The 20,656-nt window shown below is 40.7% G+C and overlaps 1 protein-coding gene across 3 annotated transcripts in view; it reads left to right on the top strand.

The window, feature by feature from the left end:
- NOX4 (NADPH oxidase 4) overlaps window positions 1-18,290 on the top strand; it is a 112,933-nt gene extending 94,643 nt beyond the window's left edge. For all 3 annotated transcript variants that reach the window (XM_071802899.1, XM_065851124.2, XM_071802934.1), the window contains 5 exons: window positions 2,340-2,459; window positions 6,520-6,628; window positions 7,215-7,283; window positions 9,322-9,422; window positions 14,392-18,290. In XM_071802899.1, the coding sequence (XP_071659000.1) occupies window positions 2,340-2,459; window positions 6,520-6,628; window positions 7,215-7,283; window positions 9,322-9,422; window positions 14,392-14,512 (520 nt within the window). In that variant the 3' untranslated portion in view covers window positions 14,513-18,290. The remainder of the gene's footprint in view (window positions 1-2,339; window positions 2,460-6,519; window positions 6,629-7,214; window positions 7,284-9,321; window positions 9,423-14,391) is intronic.
- Window positions 18,291-20,656: the final 2,366 nt, after the last annotated feature.

The raw sequence follows: 20,656 nt of genomic DNA, 5'->3' as shown, positions 1-20,656 counted from the left end.
TTTTTTTTTCTTTTTGCCTTACACTGATATCCCAGAATTAGATCTCTGTTGTGATACACATCTGAGACCCATAACATTTGTAGACTTTGCTCAAAATGTCCCCTGGACCAGATTTGTTTCAGAGTAATGACCTGCTTCTCTACATTTCCCTTGCTGCTTATTTAAATAAGAGATGCTCCTTTACCTCCTCAGTCAGTCAAATGATGGTGCAACATCTAAATGAGCTGCTGTTGCACTCTACACCAGCAGTGGTATCATTTCATTAGTGGAAAATAAACCTTTGTTAAACAAATGGGGTATAAAGTGCTATGTAACAGGAAACATTTAATGAGAAGACACTTAAAGTTCTGTTTATATTGTATGCACATCTCCAGCTAAGTTTTTCTTGGCCCCATTGTGCAAAAGAATTCAAAGAGTGAAGTTGTTTTTCTAGTATTCTCATGTTGCTGGTACTAACATATTTGACACTGAAAAGCTGAGATTCTCCAAGAGAACATTTGTAGAATACCATAGTGACTTCAGAATACAAAGACAGAAATAAGAATAAGCGTATTTTCATTGCAGATTGATTATTTATGAATATCAGTGAGGAATTTTGGTTATTTTAAAATACCTACTGCCAGTACTTCTGATGCTTTCTGATGATGGTTGTGGCTGGTCCAGTGTCTTCTCCCTTTCTCTCCAGGTAGGACATCAAGAGACAAGAAGGGAGTTTATAAGACAGGGCATTGTTAAAGATCAGCCTGTTTGCCTCCAGATCCATCAGAAAGTAGGTACTTATCTGTGTTTAGATAAGACACTTGTAGAAGAAGGAGCCTAATGTGAGACATCAAGATGTCAGCAATAGCAAAGGTCTGGAAGAAATTTGCTAGAAAGGACCATATTGACTAAAGACACCCAGACAAGATGTTGTCCTGACTAGTAAGATGCAAAGGGTCAGACCACAAAACTAAAAGAAATTAGGTCAGACTGACATCTTAAGCTATGGCTAAGATGCAACCTCAAAAAGAAGGAATCAGATGAGGGTTGGAAGGTTTTGTCTGGTAAAAGAGGCATCTCCTCGGCCTTTAGTTCTCTGGCTGATGGTATAAAGAACAAGTTTATGCCCTTTTATTAGAGAAATAGTATTCCTAGCTTAGTTGCATATTAGTACCAGCATGTGTGTGTGTGCATAAGAAGACATATGTTGGAACTTCTTTGTGGACTCAGGCCAAAGGCTGATGTCAGCCTCGCTGCCAGCAAATTCCTAGTGACTGAGCTGCTGAATGCTGTGCTGGTCCCATCACACTTTGCTGTATTCACTCGCTACCTAAAATGTGGTGATCCAGTGAGCTGCTCGTACACAGAATGGACCTTACCTAAAGGCACTGCTCAAGTTCTCTTCATGATAGTTTGTAAAGGTGAATCTATTACTGAAGTAAGATACACAGTTGGTATTCCAGCAGTAGAATAAGGGTTGTGTGAATCTTATTAGAAAAATTGCAGTCCATAAATTTTAAGCTGTCTATGGATGACCTTTCCTGTAGGAAAGATTTGGAGGTCAGACCTTTGGATGCCTACAAGCTTATTGTTAAATTGTAGTTCAACTGACTTTCCAGCAGTATCTGAAATATTTCAAAATGGGTTGGAAGTGGGACTCAGTCTCCTAAACTATCTTTAAAAACAGGTGGATAGAGAGGCATGAGTGAAGGGGGTACAACTCAGCAATTTTTCTCCCTCTTCATGTAGCCTGTAAGATTGGGATCACTCACATTCCCAAGGATCTGGACATGAAGTGAAGAAGTAGTCAGATGTTAATTTGTTCTTTTGCACGTTGCAGGAGGGGAATGTGTCCCATCTTCTTTATTCCCTGAGGGCCCTTGAAAAGCATTATGAGAAGCCAGGAAAACTAGATTTTTTTCAACTCTTTGTCCATCATAGCTGTTTCTGATGTTCAAGAGATGAATCTCCTAGGGAAGACTAGCCAAAGTCTTTGTCTTCCTGCATACATCCTACCAATTTGTTACTGTTTCCAGTGCAGCATTTTCTTTGCCCTCTAATGCTAGAGAAATAGGGCAGTCATAATTCAGTCACCTTCACTTGTTTGATTAAGAAATGATTTGTCTAATCATAGAACGTGCCAAGAGTTTTTACACAACAATTTTTCATACCACCTCTACATTGGTTTCTTTCCACATAAAGCTTTCCAGGAAAAAGGTTTTCATATTCTGCCTCCCAAGACTAACAAAAAAAATAAAAGAAATTCTTTATAGGGTTTTAATTCCAGCTCGCTTTTCTTTTTCTCTGTCCTCTGATTTTAGCAGTTGTCTCTAAAAGTGTTCTTTTTGCTTTTTCTGCAGACTGTATGTGGATGGACCTTTTGGAAGTCCCTTTGAGGAATCCCTGAACTATGAGATCAGCCTTTGCGTGGCTGGAGGTATTGGAGTTACACCGTTTGCATCCATACTCAACACACTGCTGTAAGTGAGCTCTTGAGCCTTTTAAAGACATTCTTTCCCTAGTTTACCATAGTAGTGCATGTCAGAAAGGCTTTCAGAGTACTTAAAAACTTCCATTGCATAAGATAAGTGAATGGTTCCTTGGAGAGAGGTAGGGGACTGAAATGTCCCCTGAAGAGCTTAAATCATCTCATGCTTTGTAAGCCAGAGTTGTGGCAGAGCTGAGCCAGTAGTGCACCTGAGCTGGGACAGTGTCATAGGCCTTTAAATCCTGCCACCAGCCCTGCTTGTGATTAATGTAGTTACAGCCCTTCACATAATCACAGAATGGTTGGGGTTGGAAGGGACCTTTTGATATCGTCTGTTCCAACCCACCTGCTAAAGCAGGTTCACCAGAGCAGATCACACAGGAATGTGTCCAGGTGGGTTTGAATGTCTCCAGAGAAGGAGACTCCACAACCTCTCTGGGCAGCCTGTTCCAGTGCTTCTCTTCTGGATTTCTGCCTTCCCCACATGATAAATGAACTGAGCTTACAAAGGCTCTAATTCACAATCATCTTAGTTTCCCAAACGGCGTGACTGTATGCAGACATTCTTCTGAGAATGATCCCTGGAAAGGATCTGTTTGGGGGACAACCAGTCAATGCATACAAAATGTATGCCATAGAATCTCCTAAAATAGATCTGATACAGTACCTGGGAATGCTTGAATTTGCAGCTATATACACAGCCTATATTATTCAGAGGACGCAAATCAAGACTAAATTCAATACAGTGAGCCTAGTAAGCCCAGGTAGTTGCTGTTTTATAATGCCAAAATATCACAGAGCTACTGCAGCTTGTATCTCTTTCACTTGCCAGCAAATCACTGAGACTGCCCAGTCTTCATTAGGGCTGTTGCTACAGAAATATACAGAACAAAGATAGATTTACACCAACAAAATCACAGGCTTCAGAGCCAGAAGTGACTGCTGCTCTTGTCAGGATGGAGTGTGTTTGTGGAGGCCAATAGACCATCGTCACTGTATTTCAGATGGTGTGGTAGTAATGAGCAAGAGACAAAAAAAGCGTAGAAGCTCTCAGTGTTAGAACAGCACACCATCATTCAGCTATATAAGACCATTCAGATAGATCTGTTCCTCTAGTCTGAGCTTAGATTAGCTATGGACTATCATAGTAAGTTTTTAAGAGTCAGAAAGTTGTGACACTCTTTCTGCTAGAAATGCTTAAGGTTTTAAAGGAAAGGAATCAAGTTGGATTCAGTTACCATTTGCAGGTTTAACTCCATTTGAAGTCTAGATTTTAGATATGCCTTCTTATTTACTCTTTTTTTTTTTTTATGATTGCTATTTACTTTTTTTTTAATTGGGTTTTCTTTGCTAAGGTATTGGCTGAAAGCTCCAGTCACAGGTTAAGCACCCCTGTTTCGTAGGCAGTGTATAAAGAGCCAACCAAAGCAGCAAGCCTTCCCTGAAGTTTTGAAAGGCTTTGGGAGGGTTTTACAATGCACAACCAAAGCATTTATTGCTATAGGAACATGCCAGTGGCCAGCTCTAACTCCAAAGCAAAGTTAAAGCCTGGAATTTAGGTGCTGTCCTTGATCTAGGCTGGACCTGACAATGCTGAGAACTTCTGAAAATTATCAGGCCCACCTCTCTTATAGTGCTGCAGCACTCAAAGACCATCTTAGGCTCCCTTATTTTCTTTTCCTGAGGGTGTATTGATGATCCTCTCAAAAAGCAGGTACATTTTTGCTGAAAACCTGGGGCGCAGGTGGATAAGGTGACAGTTTTCCTTGTGATGGATTATGCTTTACAGTGCTTAGCAAAAATGTCACAGGTGATAATGATGGGCCAACAGCAGGTAATGAGATCTTTGCCTCTACCGGTGTGTTATCAGAGGCTGTAGGAACTTGCACAGACATTGCCATAGAAGATTAGTGTTGAAAAACTTTTGCAATGTCCATTTATCTGGATAAAGTCATAAATTGGCTTCCAAGCATCCAATCCCATAATGTGCCGTTATAGCAAATCTTCCCTTTGTACACTGTACAATATACAGGGGCATCATTCTGTGATTCTGGAAGAAAGTAATAGTCTTACCCTACTTTCCTTCTCAGTATTTGAACATCAGTAAAGCACCAGCTTAGTATATGATCTGATTGCTGTCTATGCCCTGGCTTAGAAGCAGAAATTGGCAGGTGTGAACATGCAAAACTGCCTTATGAACAACCGGTCCTGTTGTATCAAGGACATGCAGGTCTGGTGGAAATCAGAAACCTATTGATGCAGAGTCATTTGTTTCCTGTGCAATTGTGGTCCCGTTGTATGTACACGATTTAATTCCTGCTCCTGCTCTTCCCTCCATTTAACGGTTGAACCCTATGCCCTATTTTTTAAAAAACAGAACTTACAGTAAGGAAAGCAAGTGGCTTTCATGCAGAGGAGTCTATAAATAGTGGCTATTATTATGGGCAGTGGTAACACAGAAACACACAAGAAGTGTTATATATATGTGGATTTTGTTGTAATGGGGGGATTGCACCTGTATTGCATAATATACCCTGCTGGAGGCAGACCCAAGCCTATGTTATCTGAGGTGCTATTTTAAATCTATTCTTCATTTGTTTCATGAAGTCGTGCAGTCCAGCCTCTTTGTCCAGCTGCAATGTTTCATCAAGTGGTATTTTGTTACTGAGCTACAGCAGCTCAGTACAAAATGCCTTGCATTTTTCTCTTCTTTTATCCTTTTTTCATGGTGAAAGGCACTTATTTTCCTTGCTTTCCTTTCCTTGCCCATAGTTATCTTGTCACATCTGACCAGATTGTGACCCTTCCTAAGGGCTTATCTTAGTATAGGCAGTCAGAAAAAGATGGAGGAAATCCTGCTCTGCAAGTCAACAGTTTACAAATGAAAAAGCTGAAACTGGGACTTGAAAGACACTGTACTCTCCAGTCTTAAAACACTTTTTTTTTTCTCCGTGGGGAGTTTACATGGGAAGGAGTGCTCAGCCCTTATGTGCTGCTGAGAATGTCTCCATCCTTGCTTTTCAGTCTTGCAGTGAAAATTGGGGGTATGGGTAGGTAAAACAGTGATTGGAATAATGACTTATGTAGGTTTATTAATACAATACCCTTGCTGGATATGCCAGCAACAGTAGAGTTTGAAATAATGTACAATGGGTATGATGAGGTGTACCATGAAACTTTTTGGCTGGGGTTGACTCCTGAGGCTAGAATTTGAAGTTGACAGTCTATGGCCTTCTGTATCTGAAAATTATTTGAGGAAGAAACAATCTGTGCACTGACCATTTCAGTGATCAGAAAAACAGAAAATAGTGTTGACCGACTAAGAAGATACTTCTGGATATTTGTACTCATTAATCATCAGGGTTTTTTTCACTCCTGTTTTCTATCCCAGTTCATTCCAACCCTTCCTTTGTGCTATATTTGTGTTTTATTTACATTAGAAATCTGACAGGAGAGTCCTGTTTTTCTAAAGGCAATACCAGAATCTGCCTATGACTGCACGTTACCCAGCAGCATTTTCTGAGGACTATAATATATCATTCAGTTCCCTAACACAATGGTGCTCTGATTTGATTTAGTCTTTGTGATTTCACCACAGTATTAATTATAATCAACCAGAGCCTTTCACGTATAAAGGCAGAATTAAGTCCTGACATTATTGCATTTGTCAATATTCTCCTCTTATGGATCGCTTTGTAAACCTAATAAAGAATTGACATTATACACTTAAACTTAGAATGTCTGCTTTACTTTGAAATAAAAGTTTGATGATGATGCATGAATCCATATTTGTTGCCCAAATAATCTGTAGAGCTGGCAATTCCCTAATGTGGAAGCAGTATCTGTGAAGGGTGTTAGGTCTGTGCTAGAGATTTAATATTCTCAGCATCATCCTAATAGCTTGTGTTGGTCATTCCAATGTCTGATGTATCATAGAATAAAGAACAACTTAGCAGTTAGCTTCTAATGGAAATTTACATTTCCACTAATGGATATAAAACATTTCCTTTTTAAATTATAATTTTTAATTATCCAAACATTTTATTTTCAAGTGACGGCTGGAAATGCTACAAGCTCAGAAGACTCTACTTCATTTGGGTGTGCAGGGACATTGAATCTTTCCGCTGGTTTGCAGATCTGCTCTGTATGTTGCATAACAAGGTAATGGGTGTTGCTTAGAGGGATACTGCCAGCTTAATAAATACAAAGTACCACCACATCATGCAACTGGCATGCTATAGAGAAAGGCAACCTTGGTGAAAACAGGCAAGCTCCAGCAGTACTTGCGCTTTGGCTGCCTGATCCAGACTCCATTTATTCTTGGAACTGCACAAACCAGTTTGAGTAGCTGTCACCAGTCTTTCATTGCACAGTGTTGCCATGTGCCAGTAGTCTGGACACTTATCTGTGAAATTTATGAGAAAGAAGAAGAATGTGCAGGTTGGGGAGTCTGAGTGGCATTTAGTGGCATTCTTTTGGCTAGCAAACAGACTGAGAAAAGAGGGAGATTTGCAACTTCAGGTAGATTTCAAGAGAAGTGTAGCTTCCTAAAATAATACTATATACACAGCATGATTTGCAACATTCTGGAGTGCACAAAGGGATGCTGTGCAAGTGTTTCTTCATTAAAAAGCTTACTTCACTGATGCTGAAGCCCAGGTCTCTCAGAATAGTAGGTGCAAGTGACTTTACACTTACATTAAGAGAAAGGATATTTTTTCACCAGCTGTTTTTATCAACCTCGCAGCTTTGGCAGGAAAATCGACCGGACTATGTAAACATCCAGCTGTACCTCAGTCAAACAGATGGAATACAGGTATGTGGCTTAATGCTGCTTGTAAACTGATCTTGGGGTAGTAGTCTATGCAAACTGTCAGTCAACGGCAAAAGGGAATTACTGCAGATGGTAAAAACAGGAAACGAGGCCATAAACTCAAGTGACTGATTCATTGCTAGGGCGAAAGAGCAAGTGCATCCACACAACATTAAGATAATCTAGTCTAGTAGCCTGAACTTGATTAGATGTGGGCAGGAATCCATATCTTCCTTTTCTAGGAAAGAGGTCCTTTCAGGCCAGGGCACGGACCAGACAGTTGGCCGTGTTTTATGGGAAATCTGCGTCATTTCTAGGCTAAGAATCAAAACAGAATACTTAGAGGAGTTTGCAAGCTCAAATCTTCTTTTCAAATAAATATTTTGAGAAACTAGCTATTTTTAAAAGCTTTGGATTCCTTCACCTCAAATATAGACAAAAGTTACAAATCTCTTTATGTATAAGCCAGGAAATTATACTGAACTGTTGATTGTCATGTATTGCCAGCCCCAAAGCTGGGCTGATTCCTCAGATCTTGGCATCTCCTGTAGCTATTTATGCTTATGATCTTCATTTTACATAATTTATCACATGAGCTAGGCCTGATTCTTTACCCTGCTGCATCTGGAAGCTTTCCAATGACTGCAGTGGGCCCAGAGCCAAGCTTAACCATTACTGCAAAGCATGAAATGAAGTGAGAAACCCTGCCCAAAGGATCTGCTTGGTATCAGGTGGAGACAGCATAGCATTCACAGCTCTGGTAGGAACGCTATCCAATATGATAGCTGCAGTACTTATGAACCGTACTCCACAGATTTAATGCCTGGATGATGTACATCAACTGGCATGGGGTTCTTGAAAATACCTAATTGATGAACCTGGTATGCTATTGTTAAGTTAAAATAAAACCTGAAGCAAGACTGCATTACAATGACACAGCAGGAGTATAATAATAGAAAATTCAAAGCAAGTTTTCTAATAATGTGTATCGAGCAGCTACTGAATTAATTTAAGTCAACTTTGTTTTAAGTCTTTCTTTAAAGTCACTTTTCTCTCATGGCTCTTGAGCAAAACTAGCATGAAACATAATGCTGCTCGTGATTTCTCAAGGGGTTGTTAAATTCAGCTCTCCACTGCCATACAGCTTTTGTGTTCACTGATGTTAGTCCAAAATGCTGACTGCTACCAAAATTAGGGCAGTTTTGCTTCATGCTCCCTTTGCTCAGAAGTAGCACGCCTGTGTGACAACAGGGAGCCAACCTCATCCTTCAGCAAATACCTCTAGAATATAAAAGACCAAGTTGGCCAAGACTCTGTGTTTGCATTGATATGAGCAACGTTGCAGGTCGTTCAGCAGTGCAGTCAATGTGGAAGCCTCAATAAGATGTAACTTCTCTCTGCCTTTCTATCATATTAGGAGAGAAAACTGAGGAAGGGTAATGCCCTGCAATGGAAGGGCATTTGACCTTATAAAAATGCTGGTGAGTTAGTATTGCTGGAATGTTCCGGGTTACATTCAGGGAGCAATTTTGGCTGCTTTCTGCCATTAAGGCAGCTCAAAACAGCTGGCAAAATACTCTCAGGGAGAAATGTAAGATTTCCTTTGTTACTTTTTCAGACCTAGTCATCTTAATAGTTACCTGTACAAAGTTAAAAAAAAAAAGACTTCAGACAGAAATATGATTTTTGCATCAGTAGGGTTTCTTCCAGCTTAGCATTAAAAGCCAATGAGGGAATGAATAATAGGAGCATGGTTATTGTTTTATGGCTTAAATAAATTGGTTTAAAAGTAATGGGGAAATTAATGAGCAGCTGCATGAGGAACAATGTATAATGAACACCAAGGAGAGCCATTGAAAAGGCAGTGAGCAGAGATATCGGTGCATGAAATGGCTGCAGTTTTAATCACAACTATCTGATACTTGTGATCAGGTTTTACACCTCAGCGATATGGTAAGTCAGCCAATGTCAGAAATGGGAGCCCTGGATGGCATGAGACAATCTGCAAATAAGGCAGAATGGAATTTTTTGTTTCTTGCAGAAAATAATTGGTGAAAAATATCAAGCCCTAAACTCAAGGCTGTTGATTGGACGACCCCGGTGGAAACTCCTTTTTGATGAAATAGCGAAGTGTAACAGGCGGTAAGTACCAGTCCGCTTGAAGAATACCACAATTTGGAGGCGGGGAATGTTGTCTGTTTCTAGCTATGTTTGTATGAATATATTTTTGGGTTTTATATTAGAGTGTAATGTTTAAGCTACTGATGTTGAAATTAGCTAATCTTTTGCTGTGAGAGCCTGTACAAACTGAAACTATTATTTATTTATTTTTTTTACACTCAGTTCATCTTTTAATGCAGTGAGGATTTTCAGTGGTCTAGAAAATAAAAGCAATAGATTTCCATCTCACTGCACAGAGATTGCATATGGTTTTATCTGTGGCAGTATCTTGCTTGCAACATATGCTGGTTGTATATATAAAGTTGCATTTTTTAAAATTGTCGATTTCTCCTATAATTTTCATGATTTATAATGCTGGTTTACAAACAGAATGCACAAGGAAGAATCTGACTGTCCTGTATTGTTTTTATTCAGATGATATATTACCTTTGGAGATTCCTGACACTTTTTTATTCTTTGTTAAGACCTGACAATGACGTCTTACTCTGCTCGACTAACATATTATTGTCTGAAACAAGACAGTTTTAAACGGGAGAAGGCATGCATTATGGAATGTTTTTGTCCAGATCCAGCTTTGTTGGTTGAGTATTTTACCCCCCACTGGCAGTTTTTCAGCCTCAGAAGCTGATCTGATAAAAGGACTTGTATGAATCTTCCCTCATCAACTTCTGGCCTTGTAGCAAACCACCCTCAGTAGCTGTTGGTAGTAATCTGGGTGGACCAGGTCAAGAGGTGCTCTTACGATCACCTGCAGAACTTTCCCTCAAGAACTTTCTGTCCTCTGTTGCATTTGCAAAGTGAACATCTGCCCATGGCTTATTGACTCTTCTCTTTGGAGGCTGGGCATGACAAGGGGACACTGAGCCCTGGCACTTGAGAGATATTGAGCACAAGTGTGTATCACTGTTGGCAGTGTAAGCTGCTGTCAATATTTAGCTTGGATTCAGGTCCTAGAGGATGTTGTGGACATGGTCTCTTGCCAGGATGCCCCAAAACCTGCTACAGAGGGACATCACTAGTAGGATTGTCACACTGTGCAAATGATTATCATTTAAAGAAGGATTTTGTAGTGAAGAACCATGGGGAAGAAAGGGAATTAGAGAGGTCAGAGAGCCAAGTTGACTCTTTGACTCAGGCTCAGCCATAGAGGACTGTTGACCTTTTATGCTCTATTCTGATGTCTTTTTTGTTTAACTGTGTGAATCCCGTTTTAAAAGATGAAAATGATGAGGTTTCTGCCACTTCCTTGCAAGGCTTTAAGTGCACATAATACAGATGAAGCTATTAATGGCAGTCATACTCGCCTTTTCTTTTGTGGTTTCTGTTGCATTATTCCTAATTAGACTTCAAGTACCATTTCCTCTGCGTTTTCACATCAGGTCTTTCAGTTGTGCCACCATTTCCAAGCAAGACATCTTTTAGTACCTAAATAATGTTCTGACTCGTTCAATTATCTGGCAGCTTGCTATCATGTAGGCTTCCTCACCCTTTGTCACTGCTTTAGCAGTGTTTAGAGATGTAGATCTGTATCTATATCTCCCTGTTTCCCTAGATGAGACTGGGACTTCTGTTTTTCTCTGTAGTCCAATTTCCTGGGCTCCTACTAATTTTATTTTGGTTCTTATTTCTCTGTTATTTTCCACCTAAACGACCCTGTTGAAATACAGAGACCAAAAAAAATTTAAAAAATTAAAAAAAAAAAAATGGAGTAACAATGTTGTTTCCAACATCTGGGTCCATTATTCAGGCTTTCACATGTATTTGCTGTCATCTCCTTGGGCTTGTTTGTGGGCAGCCAAGATATTTTCCACTTTTTATCTTGTGATTTTTAGCAAAAACTACACATAAATAAACACACAGCTGGCAAAGTCTCATCAGTTTAGCCATCTGATGGGATTGTGGTTTGTGAATTGTTGCTGTTGTTGCTGTTTGGGTCCCAACTACGCAAAGTGTATTTGCGAGTGTCAGAGCTTTGCCAGACCTGCAGAGCCTGACATGGGACAACCCATCATCAGGTTCCTGATTCTTTCCTTTGGACTAAGAGGAGCAGACGTGTGCCATCTACTGTTGATATTTCATATGACACCTGCAGCCCCAAGGATGTGCATTTGGACAGTTTATATAATAAATTGTTGGTGTTGTTTGTCGCGGTCCCTTTTTGGGGATGGATCAGCAGCTTTGTTTCTGTTCAGTTGTCTCCTGGATGAAAAGCTTATACCATGCCTTGGCAGCCACACTTTCTCAGTTTTGCTTAGTTCAAGTGGACATGTGCTTTCTTCCAGATGGAGGATGACCTAGAAAAAAACATTAATATCCATAGGACAGAAAGGCATGGAGCACCATGGTATATTTCTCATGCACTATGAAGGAGAAATCTCTGTCTAGGAATTAATGTGGGTTTTAAAACTGGAGCATTTCAAGTCCTGACTCTGTCCTCTCTAGATAGCAAAGTATTTCACCTCTCCGTCACCTCCTGCTGTTCATAGAGTGGATGTAAGAATAAGTGCTGACCTAGTCATCCCATAGGATGCTCATCCCATGGGAACGCTGAAGATTTATTTGCTTAGTGCTCTGAATGAGTAAAATCATCTATTAATGTTTATGATTATTACAAAGAATGGCCCATAACATAGTTTCCCTAATTGTAAACATGTTAATGGCATTTTTAAAGATTTTCAGACATAGCACTACTTAGCTGCCTGTTTTCATCTGAGCAACAAGGTGAGCCATTGACCCAAATGAGTAATATGCAGGTAAAGCCTATCACCTCAGGGTAGTAGCATGCTGCTCCATGTAGTAGCTACTTTCAGCTGCCTGCCTGCTTGTGTCACAGCATCCAGGCAGGAGCGAAGCCCCTGCAAGCAGAGAAGTGGGGGACATAGGTGAGCGAGGACTTTGGGTGTGAACTGTGAGACCTAAATGGTACATGGAGGAATGTCCAGGATAGATGGTGGGTATCCAGGGAAGGAAGTTTGAGAGCATCTGGCTCACTGTACAGGGCAGCGGTTCAGCTGGGTTTCAGGAGACCTTAGTCAGCCATGGGTTTCTTGCGTGACTTCGGGCAAGTCGTTTAACCCTTCTCTGATGTTGTTTGCTAGCCAAAAATTCTTTGTACCATGGACAAATGATGCTGGGATGAGAATACATTAGCAGTACATGCTGCTTAGATGTCTGTGCTTCAGCAGTTAGATATATGTAATGAAAGGCAGAGAGACAGATGAACTCTTGGGTTTTATTTATCAGTTGTCTGTACTAATTAGACTAATGAAAACAAACAACAACATTAATTCTGTCAATTAAATGCATAGTAGAAAACAGATTCTTTGTGGCAGCTCATGCACCGTTTTTCTCTACTGTGCGCAGATTAGAGGGTGTTCAGAGTCTGCAAGTGCTGAGGAATCTTATTTGAGAGCAATGAGTAATAGTGTTCTCATTATTTCTGCAAATCCAACCACCAGCACAGCACCCTTTCCCATTAAAAGAGGTATTGCCAGGACAAGAAAGTTTAATAGATATACATGAGGGTGAGAAAAGTATGAATTATGAATGTTTGCCATGGATTGATATGAGAGATGATGCAATTGAAGGCAATTAAAGTCATCATTGTACAGTGCCTGCACAAGAGCACTGTTGCAGTTACCTGCGTAACTCTGTGATGCTTTTTGATGTTTGAGTCCTGAGTTGTGCTGTGCCGGTGTTGCTGTGCACAGGTGCAGGGGGCATGGCCATGCTGCTTGAGCTGCTGAAGAGCACCAGGCACAGACATTTCACAGCATGCAGCAAAGATTTGTTCGTAGACGTGTTAGTTCCCTTCTCTCTCCAAACACATATGCAGACAGCTTTAAACTCTGCATGTGATTATCCTGCATGTGCTAAGATATTTTATACTAAATAGTTACTGGATAAAATACTGAAACAGGCCTGGAGACAGGGACCAGAACGCAAGTCTCCAGCCTCTTGGTGAGTGCTGTGGATCACAATAGCTAAAGCTGTGTTCCCTCTTGGATGCTCTTTAAGATCTTTCTTTGTAGTGGCACAGTTTCAGCAGGAAGATGAGGCTTTTTTTTTCCATGATATAGAAGAGACAGCACCACATCCTCTTTCCCTGCTCCTTCCATTCCCTTCTCCTCATCTTTCAGAAAAAGGAAGGTGATTAATATCGTGAGAGGCTCAGTCCTACTGTTATGGATGTGCCCGGTTCTGACGCTGGCTCCTGTTCTGAGCCCTTAGGTGCTGTGTGAATCACCACTGTATGTCTGATGTACAGTCCATGTGTAAGCTGGCTGGAGAACAAAGAGCTGTTGTCAGTGGAGTAGAGTGAAATAGTCAGGTTAACTAATGAACCAAGGCTGATAGCTGTGGATGATGAACAAGGATCATATTCTGTGTTTGGTTTTTCATAAGACTGTTCGATACAGCTGCTGTAGGAAAGATTACATGCTAATGTGAAACAAAAGTGGTAAAGTTATTCCGCTGCTGCCAGAAATAATCATGGGTTAGTAATGTTCTGTTTTCATTAGTGTAACGAATCACCGTTAGTGACTAGATCTCCTGCCGGTGTAAATCACGAGTTACACTAATGAAGTCATTACAGTGAGACACATTTTCAACAAAAAAAAAAAGGAATAAATCATGGAAAAAATTAGAGTAAGAAGTAGTAATTTTTTGTCACTTGGTGTCTTGAGACTAAGATGAGGTACTTTTTTCTAAGAGTTCTCTTAGTCAAATAAGTAATAGGACTTCTTGTGGGGATACTTGGGAGAGATCTAGTGGCTTCAGTAAGACTAACTACATGACCTAGTGAGCTGTTCTCACCTTAAAATCTATGCATAGATGGCTTATATGTAATACAATAAGACCAGGATCTATCATTGTAAGTTACTGTTTATTTGCAATGTCATAGCTTCTTTTTTTTTTTCTTTTTTAACAGGAAGACCATTGGAGTTTTCTGTTGTGGACCAAACAAAATCTCTAAGATACTTCATAAACTGAGCAACAGCAGCAACCCTTATGGGACAAGGTTTGAGTATAATAAAGAATCCTTCAGCTGAAAGCCTGTTGGACTAGCAAGACTCTCTGGAAGATAAAAGTGCAATTTTTTTGTTTGTACAACATAGAAGTTCAGCTGTGGTTTAAACAGACAGAAATGTACCAAAGAATAACACAGATTTTCTTATTTATGTTTATTTAAGACTTTGGAAAATGATGGATGCAGCAGTATACCAACAAATAGTAAGTGCTTATACTCAAAGCCAAATGCGCTCACACAATATTTGTGGCAGTGGTGATTCTTTGGAGTTGTTTCTGTTAATTAAAAAGTGCAGAAGCTGGGGAGAGACACAGTTGCTTTAAAAGCCAGTGGAAGAACAATCTGTGGCATGTTTGGTCTTCGTCCACTTCAGTCCTCTGAAGCTTGGTCAGTAAACCAAACCGCAGGGTAATCCAAACAAAACATAGTGCATTACAAAGACCTATTGTTTTTGTTAGTATACAAATCTCATGGCTTTGGGGTGGAAACACTCCGTAATAAAGATTTTATACATTGCAGAATTGGGATTCTGTATTAAAAATATAGAGTGTTACTCTATCTAGTCTCTGTAATGGATGTGGACATTCCCACCTTGAATGCAAGAGTTGGTAGAATATGGGGAAAGGTATAAGTTAACCTATGAAGAAGAGAGCACAATTATGTAGCACCCGAGGGGAGACTCTCCCATGATGCAAATCACAGCTTTTTGGCAAGCGAACAGCTGTGCATGGAGAACTTCCTATCTTGCATCAATTCAACATTCAGTGAGTTTGCAAAAGAAGTGTTATTTATGCAGCCAGAAAGATGGAGCAAGAAAAACGATTAAAGGGATCAGACAGGATATGATGTTTTATTATACCAGACGCTCATTGTGAAAGTTGCACTCATTCTGCACTCACATGCCCTGAATGTCAAATACTTCAAGCATTCAGATGCTCTTAGTGATTATTTTACAATGCATGTACTGATGCCACTGAAAGCAGGATCAGGCCAGATCTACAGCAGAGTAAGAATGAAGCCCTCATTACTGTGGTTCTTTGTCTCGTGTGTGCAGACAGAAACTGCAGGAGCTGCCATGTGGTTTCAGTATGTTCCAAAGGAGAGGGTCTGAACCATTCAAATTTAAGCTCTCCTTCCCTTTTTCTCCCTGCAGTTGTTTTCCAGTCTGCTCGTAGTTGCCATGGAGGGCAGGAAGGTGAAACAGGCACTTTTTAACTTCTTCATTCTGAGAAGCAACTTTTTTTCTTCAATCCAATAGCTGATCCAACTTCCTTTATTTCTTCTTTATCTCCTTTACCTTACTTTGCTGAGAAGACATTTAAGCAGCAGTCAAACAGTTGGCATAAATAGGGATCATTCTGGTGCATCTTAGTAGAGCAGCATCACTTTACACATGCCAAAAACCTGCCCCTTAATCTCCAACACAAGCTTGGGAGCAATACCCTGTAATATTTGCAGCATACACAGATGTGAGATGGCTCAGCATTTATCATGCCCGTGGTTCACCTGTATTTAACATAATGCATTAGACTCAGTTTGTATCTTTCCAGTGAAGACCTTTTTTATCTTAGTCACAAAGACACTGATTTTCACCTCACAACACAAACTCTGCACAGGGCTCTACAAGTGTGGTTATCAGCATTGAGAGGGAAGCATTTTTCTAGTAGGTGGTGTATAGGTATGTTGCATGTGTAACTAGTGAAAATGAGTTTGGTCTTTGCCTTGGGAGCTTCTCCTCGGGAGTTGCCCTCAGTGGAGCAGCAGGTTGAGGTGCAGCAGCGAAGCCACGTGGGGACACGTTCCTTAGTATCTGGACTTGGCACTGAAGTTTCTGCCTCTGGCTCGGTCCAATTTGAAATTCAAGGGGGAAGGAAAGAGACGGAGATGAACTTAGTCCTACTGATGAGAATTCTCAAAGTATCCTAGAGGAGAAGCCAAAAGAGATATACAGTGGGAGGTGAGAGCCTAGATTGCAGCTAGTGATTTTTTTAATTTTTTTTTTTTTTGAGGCTGCAAGGATCATTATTTTCCCATTGGGTCTCATTCATCTGTCACTATAAAACTGGAGGTATGCAGAAAAGGATTAGAGCTTTTTTAATCATTAAGATTTATTTCTAATACTGCCTGCATGATTTTTTTTTTTTTTTATAATAAACATAAAATTGATGACAAAGTACATAGATTATCAGGTATTCCTGATGCTTCAGGCTTTTTTTGTGTGTTGGCAGTTAGCTTAAAGCGTGATCGAAGTCATGACTGCATCTATTAACCACAACCAGACAGGGATCTTTTTCCTCTTGTTTTAGGATCTAGTATCTAATGTTTTCTAAGTACTGTTTAGAGTCATCTAATCACGATGCTGTTTGTGGTTTCACATCTCTCTGATAGATATTGGTTCCATTACCATATAGTGAGCAGCTAGTTTTGTAGTTAGCTCTGTGCTAAAAAATTATATTTTCTGGCTCAACTCTTCTATAGGTAGTGCTTTATAATTAAAATAATAATACTAGTACTATGCTCTTGTTCTGCACTGTAACAGGAGCTGACACTGTGTGTAGGCACATTAAATGCCTGTTGTTGTATTAGGCAGTGCTGTCAGAGCAAGATGCAAGCAGAGCCACAATCTCCTCTTTCTGTCCTTTTCCTGTGCTAATCTCAATTGACCCACATGTAAACTAGACTTGGGGCTGTCTACCTTTCTGGAGTGTTGTGAGGCTTAATTAATATTTCAGGATCACTTCAGTGCACCTGCAATGAAGAGGCTGTCTGATTGCTATACAACTGTATTTGTGTTTTATTTTGTGTAAAGCTTCGTCTCACCAAACCTCTCTGTTGCTGATGTGAGTAGTTGCTTCACCAGGCAAAGGTGAGTTTGGAGAAAGGCTAAAAGCATTGGTTGCTTTTTTTCCTTTTCCTTGAGCTATGCTTTTCAGAAAGGCAAAAGGTTTTAAGGGTTAGTGACTGTGACTTGGCTTCAGGAGCGGCATGTGTTATGATAGACTTGATCTTTCTACAGGCTGCATTGTCCTTGCTGCTTCTGCGTGTGTAACACCAGCTTGCAAAAGCGAGCTGAACCCTCTTTTAAACTCCATAGCTTTTTTTATCTGTAAGCCAAGTGTACATGAAAATATAACTCTGTGCCAGGCAAGTAAGTTGAGGCTGACAGCACTTAATTCCACATTTGCAGATCAACCGGATTTACGTAATTGAGCCTTTCTTTATGCTTTAAATTGAGTCCTGTAAGTGGGTCTGTCATAAGCATCCTGCTGGCAGGGGAAGGATCCCACCATGTATTCTGCTGCTTCTCGCTCAGTCTGTCACAAAATTCCAGACAACCTCAGTGTTTGCTCAGTGGGATCTTGGTGTTTTATTCATCATAAATGTTTCAGGACTTAAAAACCAGGAGTGTTTTCATGCCCTGATGGAAACCTTCCTCTGCAGTGAGAATCCAGCCCTTGTACAGCAGTGTGAGACTTGGGGCTTTACACAGCTAACAGCTGGATTAACCAGATTTACCCGGGCAGTTCTGTTCCCATAGCACTGAGGTTACTTGGGTGAGCAAATGGTCACTGCTGTAGCAAAGGGCTGCGGAAGTGAGCCCTGATGGAACGTGGGAAGGGCTGATGAGGAGTGAACTTCCACTCTGAAGCCTGCAGGACCATCCATCCCTACATGATGATTATTCCAGCCCTTAGATCATAGCAACACTTGCCTATTTCAGCATATGGTACTAATAGCATGTGAGTTCTTGCGTGGTCTTTCATCTGCTCTTCTAGGAGGCGGGACTGAAAGGGGTATGAGAGATCACTACACACAGCCTTGAACCTGGGCTGGGGAGAGAACACCAGTGCATACCACAGATAGCCAATGACTGCACTGCTTAGGGTAGAAATTTTAAGTTAAATCCATTTTTCTGCAAAATGCTGAGTGTTTGGCCACAGCAGACTAGAGAACAGTTGCTGTAAAGGGAGAAGAGTTAAAACCTCTCTCTGTTTGAAGACTCCAGCCCACACAAGCCTGATGTGAAGTTGGGTATGAAAGCACTGCGCACATTCAGCTTCCACTAACACTGTGGTGCACACACTGTGTCCTGATTGTGGGCTGATTCTTTTGGCACGAAATCCTCGTCTTTTTCCTTGATTGCAGATCTTCACCTATCACGTTAGCAGATGTGACTGCAAGTGAGCGAAATACTGCATGTGCTTGCACCCATGCACAGAGTCTGATATCAGCACAGAGCAACCTGTGAGCACACTTTGCAGCCAGTGCAAGCAAGTACAGGGTCACCCATTTGTTTCTAATGCTTCTGGCACATAGGTGAGAAAGTGATTTGGAGCTGGCTGAGAAGGGGCAGATAATATGAGTGGCAGACCAGCTGCACTGGGAGCAGTAATTCAGCTACAACAGCCTAACAGAGCACAGAAGTAATGATTTGGTAAGAAATTTGCTTTTAAAACAGCTGCCTAAGAGAAAAGCCTCCACTCAACACTAACGCACCAGGCTATAGTACCAAACTACAAGATGTTGCTTGGAGAGGTAGGCGGGAGTCTAACTAGTCATTGCCTATAGCAGTTCAAGCCACACAAGTCAGAGAAGAGACATAGTTATTAAAATGCAATCTGTTTACCTGTTTAAAAAATAAAAGGGCTTCTAGGGACATTAATTTTCACTTCAGCCTGCCAATCATTTCATAAACATGCCAGTGTGATTTAAGAAAAGCTGGAGCTGTTCTTCTCTGGATTATGCATCTGATTTGTCTGCTGATTTCCCAGCCCTCACAAATAGAACCAGTTTTTATTGTTTTGACAAAGAGAATCTAACAGCAAGGTTAAATCAAAATGCCACTGGTGCCTGGGCCGAACTAAGCTTTTCTGCAATGAACACACATTTTTCGAAGATAGATTGAACACAGTTGAGGACTCAGAATAGTGATTTAGGGTTTGCATCATCTGTGCTGCTGGCATATTTCATTAAGGCCACTATAGTGATGCACTGGTGAAACACATGGTGCTGAAATGAGACTTCATTCCCATAAAGAGCCTGGTATATCATAGTGCCTGTGCTAATCATAGTGAATCCCAGAAACTCCAGAATTTCCTTTGTGGCTACATTAGATCAATTAACCAGTATCTTTTAGGTTTGAACCTTGAGTCCTCAGCTGGGCTGACACAAATGCTGCTCCTTAAAGGGCTGGATTAGCATTCATGAAGGTTTAGTATCCTGCTGGTTGTATCACCCACATTGTAAGAGGGATGGGATCTGTTTTGGTACTGTGGAATGCACTGCATTTCCTCTGAGGTTAAAATATCTCCAGACCTGCAGTGGATGCTCACGGTTTGCTATGCCTGAAGTGTTATATTCTCTAGAAGAATCGTATTTGTAAGAGACAGCTGATGTACCAGCAGTGGATCTGCCCCATTATTACAGGGGCACAGAGAGACAGCTGGAGAAGGCCACCCATCCCAGTTGTAGGTTGCCTCTTAACAAAGCCCCTGTATTTCTGAGCATGTCAGACCATGCAAAAAATATTTACGTGCTGTCCGCTTCTTCCTGGCAAAGTCTGTCCATCCCACAGTCCAAAAATCTGCACTTTCTTCCTAATGATCTATATTGTTAAACCAGGAGGGGGAAGCCAAGAGCAGCTCCTGATGCTTCAGGTAAACTACTGTCAACTGAGGAGCAACCCAAGGAGGGGAGGAGAGCATGAGGAATGCCAGCGATGAACAGAGTGAAGTGTGTAGAACCTGGGAGCAAAAGGGAAGGAGTGAGACATTTTTCCTCGCACCTCAACTCTAGAAATTACAGGCCCCATTGGATGTGGGTATGAAGTCTCTGTGGGGTTTGAGAACTAACATATGCAAAGGTACTGCTTTTCTGTGCACAACTCAGTGCTAAATCAAAGAAGAAAACTAGTATGTTTTACTAAAAACCTTGGAAATAAGCATTTTGTTCGAAATTTACCATTGAGTCTTTCTAGCTAAGGTATTTAAAACAAAACAAATGAACAAACAAATAAACAAAATAAACACACATCTACTCCTGTTTTGCACCTTTGAGAATGGGAGTGGCTTTACATGTTATCTCCTCTTCAGCAAAATGCTGGTGTATGTAGTTCACCGTGCTAGCTGTAAGTAGCTTGGACAGTTGACTAAATAAATTCTGTGTT

Source organism: Patagioenas fasciata, chromosome 1 (genome assembly GCF_037038585.1).
Source record: "Patagioenas fasciata isolate bPatFas1 chromosome 1, bPatFas1.hap1, whole genome shotgun sequence".
Classification (NCBI taxonomy): Eukaryota; Metazoa; Chordata; class Aves; order Columbiformes; family Columbidae; genus Patagioenas; species Patagioenas fasciata.
This window is presented reverse-complemented; position numbering and strand designations above follow the sequence as displayed.